Source organism: Ovis canadensis, chromosome 1 (assembly GCF_042477335.2).
Source record: "Ovis canadensis isolate MfBH-ARS-UI-01 breed Bighorn chromosome 1, ARS-UI_OviCan_v2, whole genome shotgun sequence".
In the NCBI taxonomy this organism is placed as follows: Eukaryota; Metazoa; Chordata; class Mammalia; order Artiodactyla; family Bovidae; genus Ovis; species Ovis canadensis.
In genome coordinates this window covers 265,622,705-265,638,980 of record NC_091245.1, presented here as the reverse complement: position 1 = coordinate 265,638,980, position 16,276 = coordinate 265,622,705, and the positions used below count along the sequence as shown (strand labels likewise).

Here is a 16,276-nt window from a genome sequence, read left to right as displayed (position 1 = left end):
AGCAGTCGAAGATGAGTGTCACAAGAGTGTACTCAAAAAGTGACACAGTGACACCAGCCCCCCACTGAGCAGAGCACCATCCTGCAAGGTCACACTGAGGAGACCAGATGGCTCCAGACCAGGCACACTCTTTAGAAAAATGGCAGTGTGTTAGCGGGTCCTGCCAACTGGAAGGCGACTGGGGTGGCCTGACATGGACATGAAGGAGAAGAGGAGACCTCAAAGCCAGTGTCAGCAAGGTCACCTGTGCTATGTCTGTGGGGGCTGTAGAGCCTGATCAGACTACATAGGGATCATGCACCCCTGATTCCAGGTCCCTGTTAGTGATGGTTTGACCTCCATGCAGCAGGCCCCAAGAGAGCTACAGAAAGGGTGCCTAGACCCTTTGGATGTTCAAGTTCTGCCTGTAAGCTAGCAAACTCTTTTGGTTTTATACATGGTCACACTACCTCCATCTGTCAGGAGAGTTGGCCCATCCTCTATAGTTTTTCAAGGCAATGGCACCCCACTCTAGTACTCTTGCCTGGAAAATCCCATGGATGGAGGAGCTTGGTAGGCTGCAGTCCATGGGGTCGCTAAGAGTCGGACACGACTGAGCGACTTCACTTCACTTTCACTATAGTTTTTCAAAGCCTCTTTCGGAGCCTATAAGGCAGAGATTCAGAACTATTCCAGAAGACCTCATCATCAAAAGGGCCTGAGCCAGTGGCCTGTCCCAGGGAGCAACAGAGAACCTGGCAACTGGCCCCGGAGGGGGCAGAGGAGTGCTGCAGCTGTCTCCATTCACCAAGGTGACCTGGGGCCATTGGGCTCCCCATGTCAACACCCCAGCATCAAGCAGGGAGTCCTCGTAAGCAAGGTCTAGGTTTGCTAAACTGCACCATAAGACCAGCCACAGCCTCAAAAACAAAGGCAGAGTATCAGAAGCCTTTTCTTTGCTCCCCAAAGAAAGCTTGCCTTTGCATGATAGTTTCATAGAAGATGAAAGTAATTGATGTATGGCCAATTCATTTTGCTGTGCAGTAGAAACTAATACAGCATAGTAAAGCAACTATATTCCAATAAAAATTAATTTTTAAAATATCATTCATGCTAGAGGAGCATAAACCTGCCTTCACACCTAGGCAGCCCACCCCCTAGAGCCCCCTCACTGTTCTGGGATTTCTACAGTCCTCCTTTCACTGGCCTTCCTCCCCATCCATGTCCCCACCAGTTGGATCAAGTCACCCAGTGCTGGGATGGAATCCAGTCTTCCCCTTAATGGAATTGCTGAAAGGGATTTTAATGGCACCTTCTGCTCATTTTAGCCAGCCTGTCATTGCAGGCCTTGTGAAATAGCTGTGGAAATTAAGAGAAAGCAAACTTGAATTTGAGAAGGGCATTCAAATGCATTTTTATAGCTCAGAAGCAAACCAATACAGATAATCTGATGTGGGGCTGCCCAGAATGTTTAACTCTATCCTGACATTTGGCAAGGATGAGGCTGGAGGGTCTGGTTTCAGAGTAGGAGGTGCTGTCCCATTCCATCGGAATATTAGCATGTTGAGACCCCAGCCAGGCTCAGGAAGAGGAAAGAAGACTCTCTAAAGCCCCAGCTAGGATTACTTTTGTTCTCAACCCACAGGTAATCTGGGGAGGTATAATTTCATTTCTAAGAATCAAGTCACCTGTTTGTGCAAAGCATGTCAGGCACACCAGCCTCACCTCCCTCTGGAGAGGACAGGACAGCCAAGCCTCTCCAGGAGATTAGGAAGCCTCTTTATGGGTCCCTGTGAAAGGCAGAGGTGACTGACATCCAGGCAGGCCTATTAAAGGGAAAATAAACCAGAAGTAACAGTAAGGCAACCCTCAGTGGTTCTGTAAAAAGGGGCGAACCATACTCATGCCACGGTGGGCCTGTTGTCAGGTGCCCATGCTGGGGCCGGGGGCTTACTGGGTGTCTCGTTGGGGCTAGTCTCAAAGCCCCCATGCTTTCGTGTCCCACCTCCCCTGCTCCCGTGACCTGGGATATGTCTCTGAACCTCCTATACTCACTGCATTGAAAGGACAGAATTGGCCCCTGAGTCACCTAAACCAAAGTGCTGCTTGAATTTTATAAATGGAAATGGCTTCATTCTCCCTGGAAGGCAGACGACTCAAGAGTACCCACTACTCCACTTCATGGACAAGCTCTGAAAGCCAGGGAGTGCTGTATGCGTGTAGAATCGCCTCTGCTCCACCTCAGCCTTTCGTGATGTGGATTTTCTTCCTAACAGGGGTCCTGAGCTGCTGTCTAGCACAGGAAGCTCTCAGCTCAGTGCTCTGTGACAACCTGGAGGGGTGGGATGAGTGGGGGTGGGGGGGAGGTACAAGAGGGAGGGGATTATATGTATGCTGCTGCTGCTGCTAAGTCACTTCAGTGCTGTCCGACTCTGTGTGACCCCATGGATGGCAGCTATAGCTGATTCACTTCCTGGTACTGCAGAAATTAACACAACATTGTGAAGCAATTATACTCCAATCAAAAAAATTAAAAAAAAAAAATATATATATATATGGAGTCCTAAATGTTACCAACACCAACGCAGTGCCTAGCTTCCACAAAGCAAAAGCTACTTTCAAATTTAAGTCACACTGGGGTGAGTGAGGACAATTAAACTAGACGTTCCCCTACTTCCCTCAACACAGTAGTTCACATGACTAGTTAATGTTATGATACCAAAGTCCAAATTGTTCCAAGTCATCTGTCCCCTCAACTCTGGCTCCATGAGTGAATTCCTTGAGGTAAAGTCATTACTGTATCAGAAGTCAGTGAGATCCTCCCCGGGGGGCACTCTTTTCTCCTGGGAATGGTTCCTTTCACAATTATGCTCTCTACTAGGAATCTATTATACGATCCACATTTTCCTCTAAAGACATCATTAATCATATAGTGAAAATGTAACTACAATTGAAAATTCAAGATGTTTTCTCAAAGGCCACAGTCAATGCCTGGCAATCATCAAGCTCAAGAATTGTAAAGAACCAGTGCTGACATCGCCTTCTTAAACATGGTGTCACTCACATCCTTTCCACTAAGGGTTAGGAAGCTTCCTTTTTCCATCTTCTTTAAAATAATTGTGTAGGAGCTTGTGATATTATTCTAATGCCAGTGACAGACTTTGCTACAGCATTCTGTGTCAAGTTAGTGTATAGCACCATGTTCTGGGATGGGGGTCGGGGGAGGCTTTCCTGGAGTTTACTTGAGTGGACTAGTGTCTGTGTGAGGGGGAGAAGCATGGACAGGAATCCAAGGCGAGTGGAGGTGCTGGCTCTGACTTTGAGCGACCACCCTAGCCTTCAGGCTCCTGTGTCCATCACTCACTATACAACCAGGCAGTCCTGAAACACGTCACCCTCTCAACCCACAACTCTCATTTTCCTTTCAGAAATGCCTCTCCCCTCCTCAGTGCGCTGCATTCAGCCCCGCTGTGATCCTTATAGTGAGCTCGGCACATAACGTTGAATTTTAAAAAACAAACAATACAGACAGAAAAACAGAACATGGTGAGAGAAAAAAGCACAAAAGCTCCTGCCCCAACCGTCAGTTGCACTCGGCATGACACCTGGCATCACACATCACACAGAGGTGACGCCAAATATAAAGCTGCCACCAAGAGAAAAGGGAGACGCTGGCCAGCTGGATGAGCAGCAGCAGAGCGGGCCTTGTGGGCACTGAGCCTGGAGAAAGCACCGCTGCCCTGTGGCCACAGGGACCCTGGCACTCCGAGGCCCTGCACCAGGTGTGGCCTGGGCACCAAGCTGGACCACCAAGTCTGAAACCACCGTCCAGCCTCTGGCCGTCCCCGAAGCTGAGGCTCAGGGCAAGTCCTGCACATACTGCTTCCTCTGATTTGGTGAGAAGGTGGACAAGTACCCCCCCCCCCAGCCTCCGGGTGTGCGGGAGTGATAAACCACCGGGGCACCAAGAACAAAGGAAATGATGGAGTGCAGGGAAGGAGGGCAGGGCCAGAGGAAGCGAACAGAGGTGCTGCAGAGGCCAAGGAGGAAGCCGGATGGAGAAGTCAGGCCTCGCTGCCTGAGAAACCAGCAACCCGGACACATCAGCCTGCCTTCCACTCCAGCCCTAACCATCTCTGACTCACAGGCAGGTCCCTGGGGCCCACACCCTACTCCTCCACCCAGCCCCCGATCCCGAGCCTACACAGAGGTTACTTCAGGGCAAGTGTCTACCCAGAAGCCATCTGGGCAAGGCTTCCTAGTAGGCCACTGGCCATGGACCTTGGTGGCCTCTCCCTTGCTAATTAAGAGGCCATTTCCGCTGACAATCAGCGTGACCAGTTCTAACAAGTAGAGACTATAGTGTGGGCAAGCCACACATCTGGCCAGGAAGTGATATTCTTCACCTGCCAGAGCCCCAAGTGAACACCTGCCAGGTTGGATTTCAAGCCAACATTCTGCCTCCGTTTTCAAATGTTGGCATTTCTGCATTGCAAGTTGTCTCCATTTGAAAAATACCCATCTAAGCACTGCTAACATCATGATCACATTTCCAAGACCACACGTAACACGTGGACAGAAACCTGTTCACTCTCCCACAGGTCTGCCACCACTTATCTATAGAGATGCAGCAGGTCAAAACCTCACAATGTCCTCCTAGTCACTTAGTGCATTTTTTCAATAAAAATCTTTGTTTAAGTGAAGAAGGAAAAAGCTGGAAACTTATGTTGAAATTTCAAGAGGCTCAAACAAATAGGCTCCTGAGCCTCTCACAGAATTTCTTTGTTAATGAAACAGGCTGACACACCCTGAAAATATGTCTCAGATCACTCAGATACTATCAGCTGCTGATAGTATTTGTTTGGGATCTGTTCCTGGTTGTGGTAACAGACCCACAGTCATCCCACAGTCAACTTGGCTCCAAAGTCCCAGGGATCTGTCAATCAAGGCTCTAAAACCACGGTTCCAAGGGATTCTGGGGTGCCACACCAACCATCTCAACAGATTCGTGTCAAGGCGGTAGGAAACAAGAGAGGGAAGGCAAGAGAGGGCAGAAAGATGAAAAGTTAAAAAAAAAAAAAGTGAGTCTTGGTGGGTCTTCTTCATAAAGAAAGAAGGATAGAGCCTAGATTAAGTTAAAAGGTTTAAACAATATAAACATTTAGAAGGTACCTGAATCACTTTGTTCCAGATTCCTCATGATTTTCCAGTTGTTTTAAATGGTTCAGTAGAAACTATAGACCATCGTTTCTGGGTGACATCTAACATGCCCTCTCCCAGTCACCTCCCTCCCCTACCTCCAAAGATGGACGCAGGGTGGGTACACAGAGCTGGGGTGAATGAGGAGTGAATTCCATGGGAAGAAGTCAGTCAGGCTTGAAAAATAAATACCAACCCAGGGAAGCATCAACTCTACACTCTGAAAATCCAGACCTAGCAAAGGAGCATCTCCATTGTGAAGAAAACTCAAAATACCATCAGTTGTCGATTCCCAACAACAAGCAAAAGGGCAGCAGCAAACTCGTGTGTGTGCGCGTCTCCCAAGATCTCTGAAGTCTCACCTGCTCCATCAGCTTTTCTGTGTTTACGGCTAGCCCACCAACACCCCCCTGAGTCAGTCCTTTCAAGACCTATAAACATACACAACTGGTTTCCCGAGAGGTTACCCTAGGTCACTGGTTACTTTTCAACACTTCAAGCATGGGAGGAAACACCTGTTTCCATTTTTCTCTGAAACTAAAAAAGTCCCATCTAGAAAGACTAACATTAACAGCATCCAGTAAAGAGAACCCTCCGTGTTCAGACTGGAAGCCAGCACACAGGAACGTTGGTCAAACTTTGTGATCATATCAGAGTTTAAGAACTACTGTGTGACTCACAGACACAGAAAGCAATCTTGCGGTTACCAGAGGGAGAAGGAGAGGGATAAATTAGGAGTTTGGCATTAACAGATACTCATCACGATGTATAAAATGGATAAACAACAAGGACCTATTGTATAGCACAGAGAATGCTATTCAATATCTTACAATAGCCTTTAATGGAAAAGAAGCTATAAAAGTATGCATATATATATATATATATATATATATATATATAAACTGAATCACTTTTCTGTACACCTGAAACCAACACAACATTGTAAATCAACTACACTTCAGTGAAAAAGACAAAAACAAAAACACTCAAGATGTCTCCTGAGTCATCTAATCTGATCTGTTCCTATCATGAAAAAAGTGAGAAAGTGAAATCGCTCAGTCGTGTCCGACTCTTTGCGACCCCATGGACGGAGGAGCCTATCAGGCAGGCTCCTCCGTCCATGGGATTTTTCCAGGCAAGAGTGCTGGAGTGGGTTGCCATTTCCTTCTCCAGGGGATCTTCCCGACCCAGGAATAGAACCCAGGTCTGCCACATTGCAGGCAGACGCTTTACCGTCTGAGCCACCAGGGAAGCAAAAAATCAGGCATAAAGCAATCAGAGAGATTGGCCACGGCAGAGCCGGAGTGGAAAGAGACAGTCCCCCACCTTCCAGACCCAGATTTTCCCAAACCACCTGATGATTCCTTCAAGGCTCCGCCCACCGCCGAAGGCTCCGCCCACCGCGAAGGCTCCAGCTGCTCCGCTGCCTACCTTTCTTCCTCCACCAGGGGCCTTCTGGGACAGAGTAGGAGAGGTCCTTGAACTCAATGTTCACTGCCGCTCTCCGAGGCAGGGAGGAGAGGCGCTGGGCTTCTGTGAGATTGTTGTCCTCCTTCTTCAGATGTCCGTTCAGCAGCTCCTTCTCCATGGTGTCCCTGTTGCCGAAGACTACCTCGTCCACCGAGACGCACACTGACTTGGGCTCTGTCATCCCTGAAGGGCCGTTCTAAGGAGACAGGAAAGAAGCGCCGAGAGCGAGTGTAAGCTACATCACGGCAAGGACCACAAGGAGAGAACCACCCATCTATCAACACTCCTCACCCTCCACCGTGCCCTCAGCAGCACAGGATGGGTGCTCCCCTAGAGAAATTCCCTCTCTCCAGGCTTCACTTCTTCTACCACTATAAATATGCTAAAGATAAACTATGAAACAGATCTACCGTCTTATTTAGAAATCATAGCATCTAATCACAAAACCAAAATAAATACACCACTTGTCTCAAAGAATGAAACATCAGCCACCCTAAAAAATCATCTACTTACAGTCCACTTGTTAAAAAACCCAACAAAAATGCATGAGACTGCTAGAAGTGCACAGCTGAAAGAGCTTTATGATGATCTCGTTCAGTACCTCCCTGGTGTAAAGTCATACACGTTTTTCTAGAGCAATGGTATCGCTTGGACCCCTGGGATTTGGTCTTTGTGTTTTCCTGATAAATTTTCCAACCCCCCTACAACTCTCCTCTCTCACTGTTATCTTCATAATAGCTCTAAGTGTTGGAAAGCTTGATTTTTTTCTCTGTGATACAGCCAAGGAAACTGAAGCACAGACTATTTTAAGGAACTCTAAGATCAAGTGAGGGGCAGAAGGGATCCCAGAATATGCTGCTGCTGCTGCTGCTAAGTCGCTTCAGTCGTGTCCGACTCTGTGCGACCCCATAGACAGCAGCCCACCAGGCTCCCCCGTCCCTGGGATTCCCCAGGCAAGAACACCAGAATGTGAGTCATCCATAAAAACAGGTGCCTCTTCCACTGCACCACCAGGATACCTAATACGTAGCTCCACTGGCCTTTCAAGCTTCCACTGGGAGTCCACTGAACAGGTGACCCAAGAACCAAAAGTATTTATGCAGAGAAAGGAATATCCTTTCTAATGGCTTGGCAATACTGAACAAATCAATATGCTTCAGGTACATCCAAAACGCAGAAGAACCCTGGAGTGGACAAATAATGTGCTGTGCTTTTTCTAGCTGTCTCTTGAATGGAGAGAGAACATTCCCCCATGCCAAAAGTATGGGCCTCCAGTGACACACCTCCATACTGTTGAAGGCAGTCCGCCTGATCTAGTCTGATCTGGATGACCATCTTTGATAATTCAGGCCCTTCTGATGGCTGTAAGGCTGGGTAGCCCCTGACATACTGCTATCTGTTCTAAACAGGAATAATATCACACTGTTATTTTTCCATAGGTTTGTGGGGTATTTCTTTAAAGTTGATGGCTTTTTTATCATTATTGTTTCTAATAAAAAAATCTAAAACAAAACCAGAGGGTGGACCATCAATAAACATTCTTACAAACCCCAGCAACTCTAGTGACCAAAACAAGCCCTCTCCCCATTAGAATGACCTCTTGTGTGTACAGTGACTGCATCCTTAATGAGCTGACATTATTTCCATCATGGGATTTAAGGGCCTCTGCAGTATCAGAGGATTTGGAGGTTTCAAATCTTTAAAGCAGGAGTAAGGGGATGGGGAGATGTGACCACAGGGGTTTCTGGTTCTTACGATGCTTGAAAATGTTGTTTTGCAGTTTAAGAAAAAGACACACACACACACACACACACACACCTCCCAGGCATCTCCCACCTCTGGAAAGCTTAACTGCATCAGAACTTAGTTCATTGACTGTAACATTCTGTGGATAAAAATTAAAGTGCAGAGTAAAACTCTTGACAAAATTAATCTTGCTTTGCCGCTGGCACCAAGCAAGTGAAGTGCTTCAAATGCAAACATGAGTGGGTTCGTGCATCCCCCACACAATCGGGTTTGTGTCAGCCTGACAACGGGCCTCCTCAGAGCCTGGGCTGTGGAGGAGCCCCTCCTGCGCCCAGGAGGGCGCTGCAGGGCTTCCGAATCCGCGCTGGCCCAGCGCCTTCAGTGATGGGACCCCTTGAAGGAACAAGAGAGACCCTGCCCTAGTTCTGCACAGCTTGGCTTTGACCCACCAGTGCGACGCTCACCTTCAACTCCAGCACACAGAGCAGCCCCAAATGCCACTCCTGTGCCACCTGTCTTGCCCTTCCGGGAACAGGAGCTTCTTTCTCCGGGTTATAACCCAGTCTGACTCCACAAGAGTCCTGGAAGCACCAGTCCTGGCTTTGGCCGGGGGTCGGGTAGTGGAGGAGAAGGAAACGGCCACCCCTTCCCGGGGGCGGGGCGGTGGGTACGGTAGTAGCTGAAGGGCTAGGGCGGGGCTCAGCATCAAAGAATCCTCCTGCAGTGCAGGAGAGGCGGGAAAGGGGGTTCTGTCCCTGGGTCAGGCAGATCCCCTGGAGGAGGGCTTGGCAACCCACTCCAGTATTCTTGCCTGGAGAATTCCATGGACAGAGGAGCCTAGCGGGCTACAGTCCACTGTCGCAAAAGGTCCCACGCGACTGAGCATGCATGCACGCATGGGGTAGTGGAGAGACCAATGGGCAGGGCAGTTAGCTCCAGGCCTGGTCTCCAAAGTCCGTCCTCACCCCCCACCTTGAAAGATGAGATGTCTGCGTGGCGTCCTGAGGCTCTAAAGTCTGGGTGGCCAATCGTTTTGGGTTCAGTTAGGGACGGGGAGTTTCCAGCAGCCCCTCCGCAGAGCGTGGCCACCTTCCCCCTCCTGCCGAGGTGGACCATCCTGAGGAAGCCCAGGGACACGTCGGGTCTCGCAGTGCTGATGAAGCCCAGGGATGAGCAGCCATTACTCCACCCTCCTCCCAACTGGAGCAGATGCCCACCTGGAGCATGGCGAGGGCCTGACTTTCCCTCTAGACTTATCTACTCCCTCCCTCCCTCACTCTTAGCCCAGATAAAGCCCTGGGGATCTGCAGCCAGCCAGCCAGACACGCTCAGGGCCAAGACTGGGCCCCAAAGAATTTCAATACGAAGGGGCCAGGACTAGAAGGAAGACGCTACTGGGACCCACAGGGGTCACCCAGTGCAGCTCGGGCCTGGGGGTGTGGGACACACGATGCTTCTGATGAAATAAACTGTGAGCTGGGCTTAGCAAGGGGAGGTGGAGGAGAGGTGCTGCTTCATGATGTTCCCTGCGAGGGAACAGCAGGTGCAAAGGCTGGGCAGCAGGAGAGGGCGGAGCACCTGGAGACCGGAAATTCGGGGGCTGGAGTGCTGATGTGGGGTGGGGGAAAGCGCTTCTGGAACAAGATGGGACTAGAGAGGCTCACCAGGTCCACAGGGTGGAGGGCTTGCCAAGCTTGTTAAGGGATTTGCATTCTATCTGGAAGTCTCTGTGGGGCCGCAGAGGGATGTCAAGGAGGAAGTAGCCAGTAGCTGAGTAGCTCCGCAAGGTGCGGGAGCCCGGGCGGCAGGAGGGTGGTGGAAGTGAGTGACCTCTACTAGCTGGAGATAGTGGGGAGGGAGACAGATGGACAGGCCGGTGGGACAAAGCTGGGTGAGTAAACTGATTTGGAACTGAAAGAGAGAAGCCAGAGGCCCATACTTCCTATATAAAGTTTTGAATTATTATGCCTCCCGCGTGGTAGGTAAACGATTATGAACAATAGCGACTATTCATTCAGTAATGCACAACAATGCGCCCAATTACACTCCAGGCTGCATAGATTACTCCCCTTCTGTCTCCACAGCTCGACAGGGAGTATACCCTTTTCCACTCCACTTCACAGAGCCTGAGGCCCCAGGGCTAAGGAGAGGCCGAGCTGGGGGCCAGCTCCTGCAGGGTGCTCCCACAGGCAGCGTCCCTAATCATGCCGGAATATTGCTTGGCTTTCTATAGGCAAATTGCAGTAGTCCCTAGGCCATCCCAACCCCTGTTCATCACAGGCAAAGCCACAAGAGACTGGGGAAACCGTACAAGCCCACCTTCCAAAGCAACCAAAGCAGTGCATACCATCACCCGTCTTTCTAACGGGTGTCCAATTAATAAAATCCTACAATCCTGTCTGATGGGAGGTAGTGGCTGTCACTCCAAAATAGACCAGCTCTCTTCAAACACATCCTCAGATGAGAGCTGCCGAGGATGTAGGTTACAGCTAGCTTGTCCTTAGCCTCCGGAGCTCATTAAAAATGAAACAAATATATCTTCCCTCCCTATTTGTTCCCTTTCATTGTATGTTTCCCTTTCTTACCAAAGCATTGTCTTTGCCCTCTCCCTCCACACAATTTGTGCTGCATAATAAACGGTAAATAATAGCGAGTCCATTCACAGGTGTTGAGTGCCAAGGAGACCCATTTGGACTGTTTTTGCTTGCTGTTGGTAAGAATTTTTTCTGGGCCACTGATTTCCTTGCATATCTAGATACCTATTTAGCTAGGGAGGGTCTCTAACAGTCAGCAAGCCCTGCCCCCACCCCAGACCATAGTGATGCTGGTTCACTCTCTTTACTCAGGGAAGCCCAGTTGGAGATAGAAACTTCTCAGCATCTTTTCACAGCATCTTGGGAAGGAAAGGAAAGAGGAACTCACAGGCTCCAGGCACTGGCATGCACTCTCTCCCTGCTGCCAGCTACAGTGTCCACCTTGATGAGTGGACCCTGCATTTGGAGGGCAGAACCCCCCCAAACACACACACTGGAACCTTGAGCACAAAAAAAGGGAAAACTAGGTCCAGCACCCTCAAGAGCACTGCCTAAGGGAAAAGAACCCGTGTCAAGCCCTTAATTAAGCAAAGGGTAGGTGTCACTGATACGGTCATTCAGAGTGCCAACCTCATTGTCTCCAAAACCTGGCTTCCACAGCCCCAAATGCCAATCCCACTGGGAGCCCTGCCCGCCCCACCCAGCCCAGCTCAGGGACTCGTGAACACGGGTGGGTGGTTTTCCCATCCTCCAAGGCACCTTCTCTAGACTCACACCTGGCAGTCAGCCCTGGGCTGGACCCTAGAGGAAAGTTTAGGGCCCTAGGAATGTCTCTAGGGTTCTGCTTATGACTTGGGTCAAAATTTTAAATTTAAAAAAGGACAACGTTTTCAGGGAGAATGATTTTCACGCAAAACAACATTCTCTGAAAAAAGTGAGCTCAGCCTCATGTGAAAGAAACATCTAAGTTCTGGTGCTGCATCAAACCGTAAGGTAACATTCAGGAAATCTTGGCAAAAACATCTCTACCTTAAAACATGCTGATTCACTATTGTCCCACATGTATAAACCACTTTTGCAGCTTTGAAAGGGCTTCAAGAGTTAGTTACCAGGCACCTCCAAGACCTGAAACTTTCTTTACCCACAACTAACAACAATAATCTCCTTCATTTTCCATTGCCACCTTCATTCTGGAATCCCAAAGCAATGAACAAGTGCAAAATGAAAAATAGTCAAGTGTTACCCAAACATTCAACCAGATAAAAGCAAACGTCATGAGGGGGCTGCCTTTTTCATTTGGGTATCCCTCTCATATTAAGAAGCTAGGTCATAAAGGCAGAGACCTTCCAGAGATGGGACCCGGCATGTGGATCCCCCTGTCCCTGGCTCTTTCCTGCTCTGCCAACCTCCTCAATGTGTCCGCGGCCCCATTCTCTCGGTTTACACAAAATCATTATATAATGAGCTGGCGAGGCTGGATATGTTCTACAGTAACCTGTTTGGAATCATAGGATGCAGTTGTCAGAGCAGAGCATGCGCGGAAACCCGGCTACGTTTTTTTTTTTTTCTTTCGCTCAAGGCAAGAGGTAACTGTCGGTCAAATCTTGCGGAGCCCTGCTGACTTCAAATACAGGATGCTAAAAATGAAATAAAGGCAAAGGATGGGGAAGAAACCCGTGCGTGCTGTGCACGGTGGGGTTACAGCTCATGGGAAGTGACTAGCAGGATAGTAAACACACAGACAAAGGACAGAAGAGGGATGCATGGTGGGGGGGGGGGGGCGGTTGGTGGGGGGAGGCGATTTGGCTTGGAATACGGAATACTTTATTCTATCTGTACTTTAGATGACCTGAAATCAGTCCAGAAGTACCTCACTGCACTGCCGGTGTGCTGGGCATAGAAATGAAAGGCCCTGGGATGGGTGAGACTTTTGTTTTGCTTTTTTTCTAATGTGAGTTTATGGAGCTGTTTTAAAGGGGCAAGAGGAGACTCCTGACCACCTATAGAAACAGCACTTACTGTAAGTGTCTAGCAAAGAATTCGCCTGCACCCGGTGGTCCCCCTACGGAGCTGGCACCCTTGGGAAGAGTGAGATGAGCGCCTTTGTCCCCACCCCAGTCTCTTCCCAAGGTAGAGAAATGTGACCCAGGCTAGTCCCTCACTTGCCTCCCCCTAACTCCGTCCGCCGCCCCCTCCTGAGCAGGTCCGGGAAAGGCAGTCCCCGGGGGCGAAGGGGCAGCCCAGGCTCTCGACCACCTCTCTCTTTTGTTCCCCTAGACAGTGCCGGCGCTCCGGAGAGCAGCGCAAGAAGCGCCGGATCCTCAGGCTCCCGCCACGCGCGCGGGCAGAGGGATGGGACCCCCTTTTCCCTCTGACCCAGGCTGCCGCCCCGCCCCAGTATGCCATGGGTTCCCAGGCCGAGTACTCTGAGGCGGACGAGGTCAAGGCCATCTGTCTAGTTGTGGGACCTCTTCCTTCCTTTCCTCCGTCCCCTGGCCCTCCGCCTTCCCCGCGTCCTCGGCTGCAAGCAGCATCCCGAGGCGTCAGGTGGCCAGGGCGGGGGGCGATGTGAGTCGGGCGCCTCCCCCGGGGCTCACGGGCAGATGTCAGGGTGCGGGTCTTTGTGCGTTTCTTATTCTCCCGGAGAACAGAACCCAGCGCCGGGGGCAAAGGATGCGCTCACTCACCATGGCGGTGCCAACCGAGAAAGTGGCCATCAGACAGGCCATGCCCCGGGGGCGGCGGCGGCGGCGGCGGCGGGGACAAGGCTGCGGGCGGCGGGGACGGGCGGCGGGCACGACACTGCGCTCGCACCGGCTCGGCTGCTGAGCGCCGAGAGGGCTCGGGCTCCGGCTCCGGCTCTAAGGGCTCTGGGGCCCCGGCCCCGCCCACGACTCGCCCACTCCGGCCCCGCCCTCTACCAGCGATTGGCCGGCGCGCGGGGGTGGGGCGGAGCCGACAGGTGCGCGTGCTCTTGTTTTGCTTCTGCGGGGGCGCGGCTGGCCCAGTTCTCCGAGTCCCAGCTCCACTGGCAGTCCGAGCCGCTGGCCCAGCAGGTGCCGAGGATCCTCCCTGGACCTCGAGTCTTCGAGTTCCAAAACTCACGAGGGCTAGGCCAGAGACCCTGGGCCCCCGACTGTCAGCGGGGGGTCCCCTTCAGGACTGCCACCTCACAGCCTGTAGTGCTGTGCCGGGAGGGGGGTTGCGGATTTCGTTTTGGGAGGGAGAGTGGAAGGGTAAAGGAACTTCTCTCTCTCTCTTTTTTTCTGTTGTTGGGCCCCTCTCTGCCAGGTAGGAGCGTGAGAACTAAAGAGGAGACGGCCGCTCCAATACCCGCCCCCCATTACAGCTCTGTATCTGGGACACCCGCCCTTGCATACTGAGGCAGCACATTCACTCATTCACCCAACATTGCTGGGTGCCAGATGCAGAGTGAAGTCCTGGGTAACAAAAGGGTGCTAGGTGAAGATGCCCAGGCCTCTGTCCTCCCCCAGCTTCCCAACTCCCACCTTAACAAAAAACCAAAAACATTTTTTTTTAAATTTTAAATTTAGTGTTCCCAGTACCTGGCTCACAGCTGTGTTCATGTAACTGCATAAGGAGAGACACATCAGACACCCTCTCATGTGGCCCCAGATGGGAGTATCAGATGGCCTGCTAAGACCCTTATTATATGTAAGTGGAACCATTTCCTGGTAACCATGGTGATAAGACATTTCTTACTCCCAATCTCAGAGGCTAATACTTTTATTCAGTGGTTTGCATGTGGGGACCACAGGTAGGAATGCATCCCTTCTCACCTCCAGCACACCTGGGTCACCCCTCCCCACTTTTCCTAGGGTTGGTGAAGCCCCTGCTTTTCTCACGGGGAGAGGGAGCACGGCTTTTCATGCCAGGCAGGAGGGCTTCACACCTGAGGTCTCATGACCCTCGAATCAAAGGATGGAGGGAAAGGCAGTGTAAAGCATGAGTTCAAGGGCGAGAGGGCCCTGCTTTTGTCTGCACAGTTCACTTGAATAGTTCACGCATCACCTCTATTCTGTTGTTAAGAAATCTGACTGCTGTATCTCTAGGTGCCACTGGTTCTCTACATGCCGGGCCCACCAGGCTGTGTGGTGCCTTGAACATGCTGAGCAGGGAGGCCAATGAACTCCAAATGTTCTGGAAAGAGGTTTCAGATTCACAAGCTTGTCTATGAGAACTGAGACCCAAAGGCAGGGATGGAGGTGCCTCATCTCTGAGACCTGGGATTTGTGGGCAGCCCTGAAGCCCACCACTTGCCCTAGGGCCAAATGGAACACAAAACAGGGGTGAAAGACACAACAGAGCGTGACCACGGAGGAACTCTCCATGAGAATCGACTGGACCGTGCTGTGCAGCCAGGACAAGTGACAGTGTGGTCCTGCTGCCCTGGCATGTATTCTCTGCCTGAGACCCACTCTCCTCACTGCTGGGCATGTGCTCAGAACATCCTTCTGGAACTGCCCCTGCCCCCAGCTCTACACCAGCTGATTTGGCCAGTGATAGGTCAGGTACTGGAAGTGTAAGGCTCTGCTCGCCAAGCTCCTGGGAATGGGCAGGGAGACATGTGGAGCCTGAGGATGAAGCCAGAGAGGGAAGACAGTGGTAAAGTGGGTTCTTGCTGGCTTTTCCGTTACAGGCCATGGAGAGCTCTGCTTACGCATCTGTACATGGGGATAACAATCATCTCAGCCACGTGGGAGATAATGTGTGCTCCACTGCTCATGGACACATAGCCAGCAATTCTAATCCTTACTAATGTTATCCTTCTTGTGCCAAACCTGGGAATAAGCAAATGGTGAATAAGGTCGGTCAGATCTGTGACGTGGCTATAGGGACTTCTTTGGTTGTAAGTGACAGAATACCCTCTCCAACTGGCTCAAGGTACTTCACTGTCTTACGTAACAGGAAGACTCAGGGTGCACTGGTTTCAGGCTTCAGCCCTTGATCCCAAGCTCTGTCCATGGCTCTGCTTTCTGTCTGCTGGCTTTCCACTATTGGAGGCTGTCACCACACGGCCCTCCCAGTAACAAGCCTGCATCCCATCACTGTGGCCAAAACCAGATCAGCTCCACTTTTCCATCATGCAGCCAAGCCAAGCTACTGACACTGGAATGTGAGGCAGGAAAGCGTAGCCTTAAATGCAGGGCACCAAGCCAGGAACGGGGAGACAAGCCTCAGATTCACTTCCACCGGCTCTTTGATTTTGGGATTTTTAAAAGGGAAAGAACAAAGGAGCTCAGGTTAATTATCATCTGTGACAGCGCTGAGTTGTAGTTTCAGGAAGCAGGAGATCTCAGGTGGTTCCTGGCTCAGGGCATGGACCT

General features: G+C 50.8%; 1 protein-coding gene across 2 annotated transcripts in view; it reads right to left on the bottom strand.

The window, feature by feature from the left end:
• ABCG1 (ATP binding cassette subfamily G member 1) overlaps window positions 1–13,829 on the bottom strand; it is a 66,587-nt gene extending 52,758 nt beyond the window's left edge. Inside the window, exons 1-2 of one of the 2 annotated variants that reach the window (XM_069581562.1) lie at window positions 13,616–13,829; window positions 6,610–6,844 (exon numbers count right to left, since the gene is read on the bottom strand). In XM_069581562.1, coding sequence (XP_069437663.1) covers window positions 6,610–6,844; window positions 13,616–13,657 — 277 coding nt within the window. In that variant the 5' untranslated portion in view covers window positions 13,658–13,829. The remainder of the gene's footprint in view (window positions 1–6,609; window positions 6,845–13,615) is intronic. The other variant, XM_069581571.1, reaches the window with a different exon arrangement.
• Between the last annotated feature and the right edge of the window lie 2,447 nt (window positions 13,830–16,276).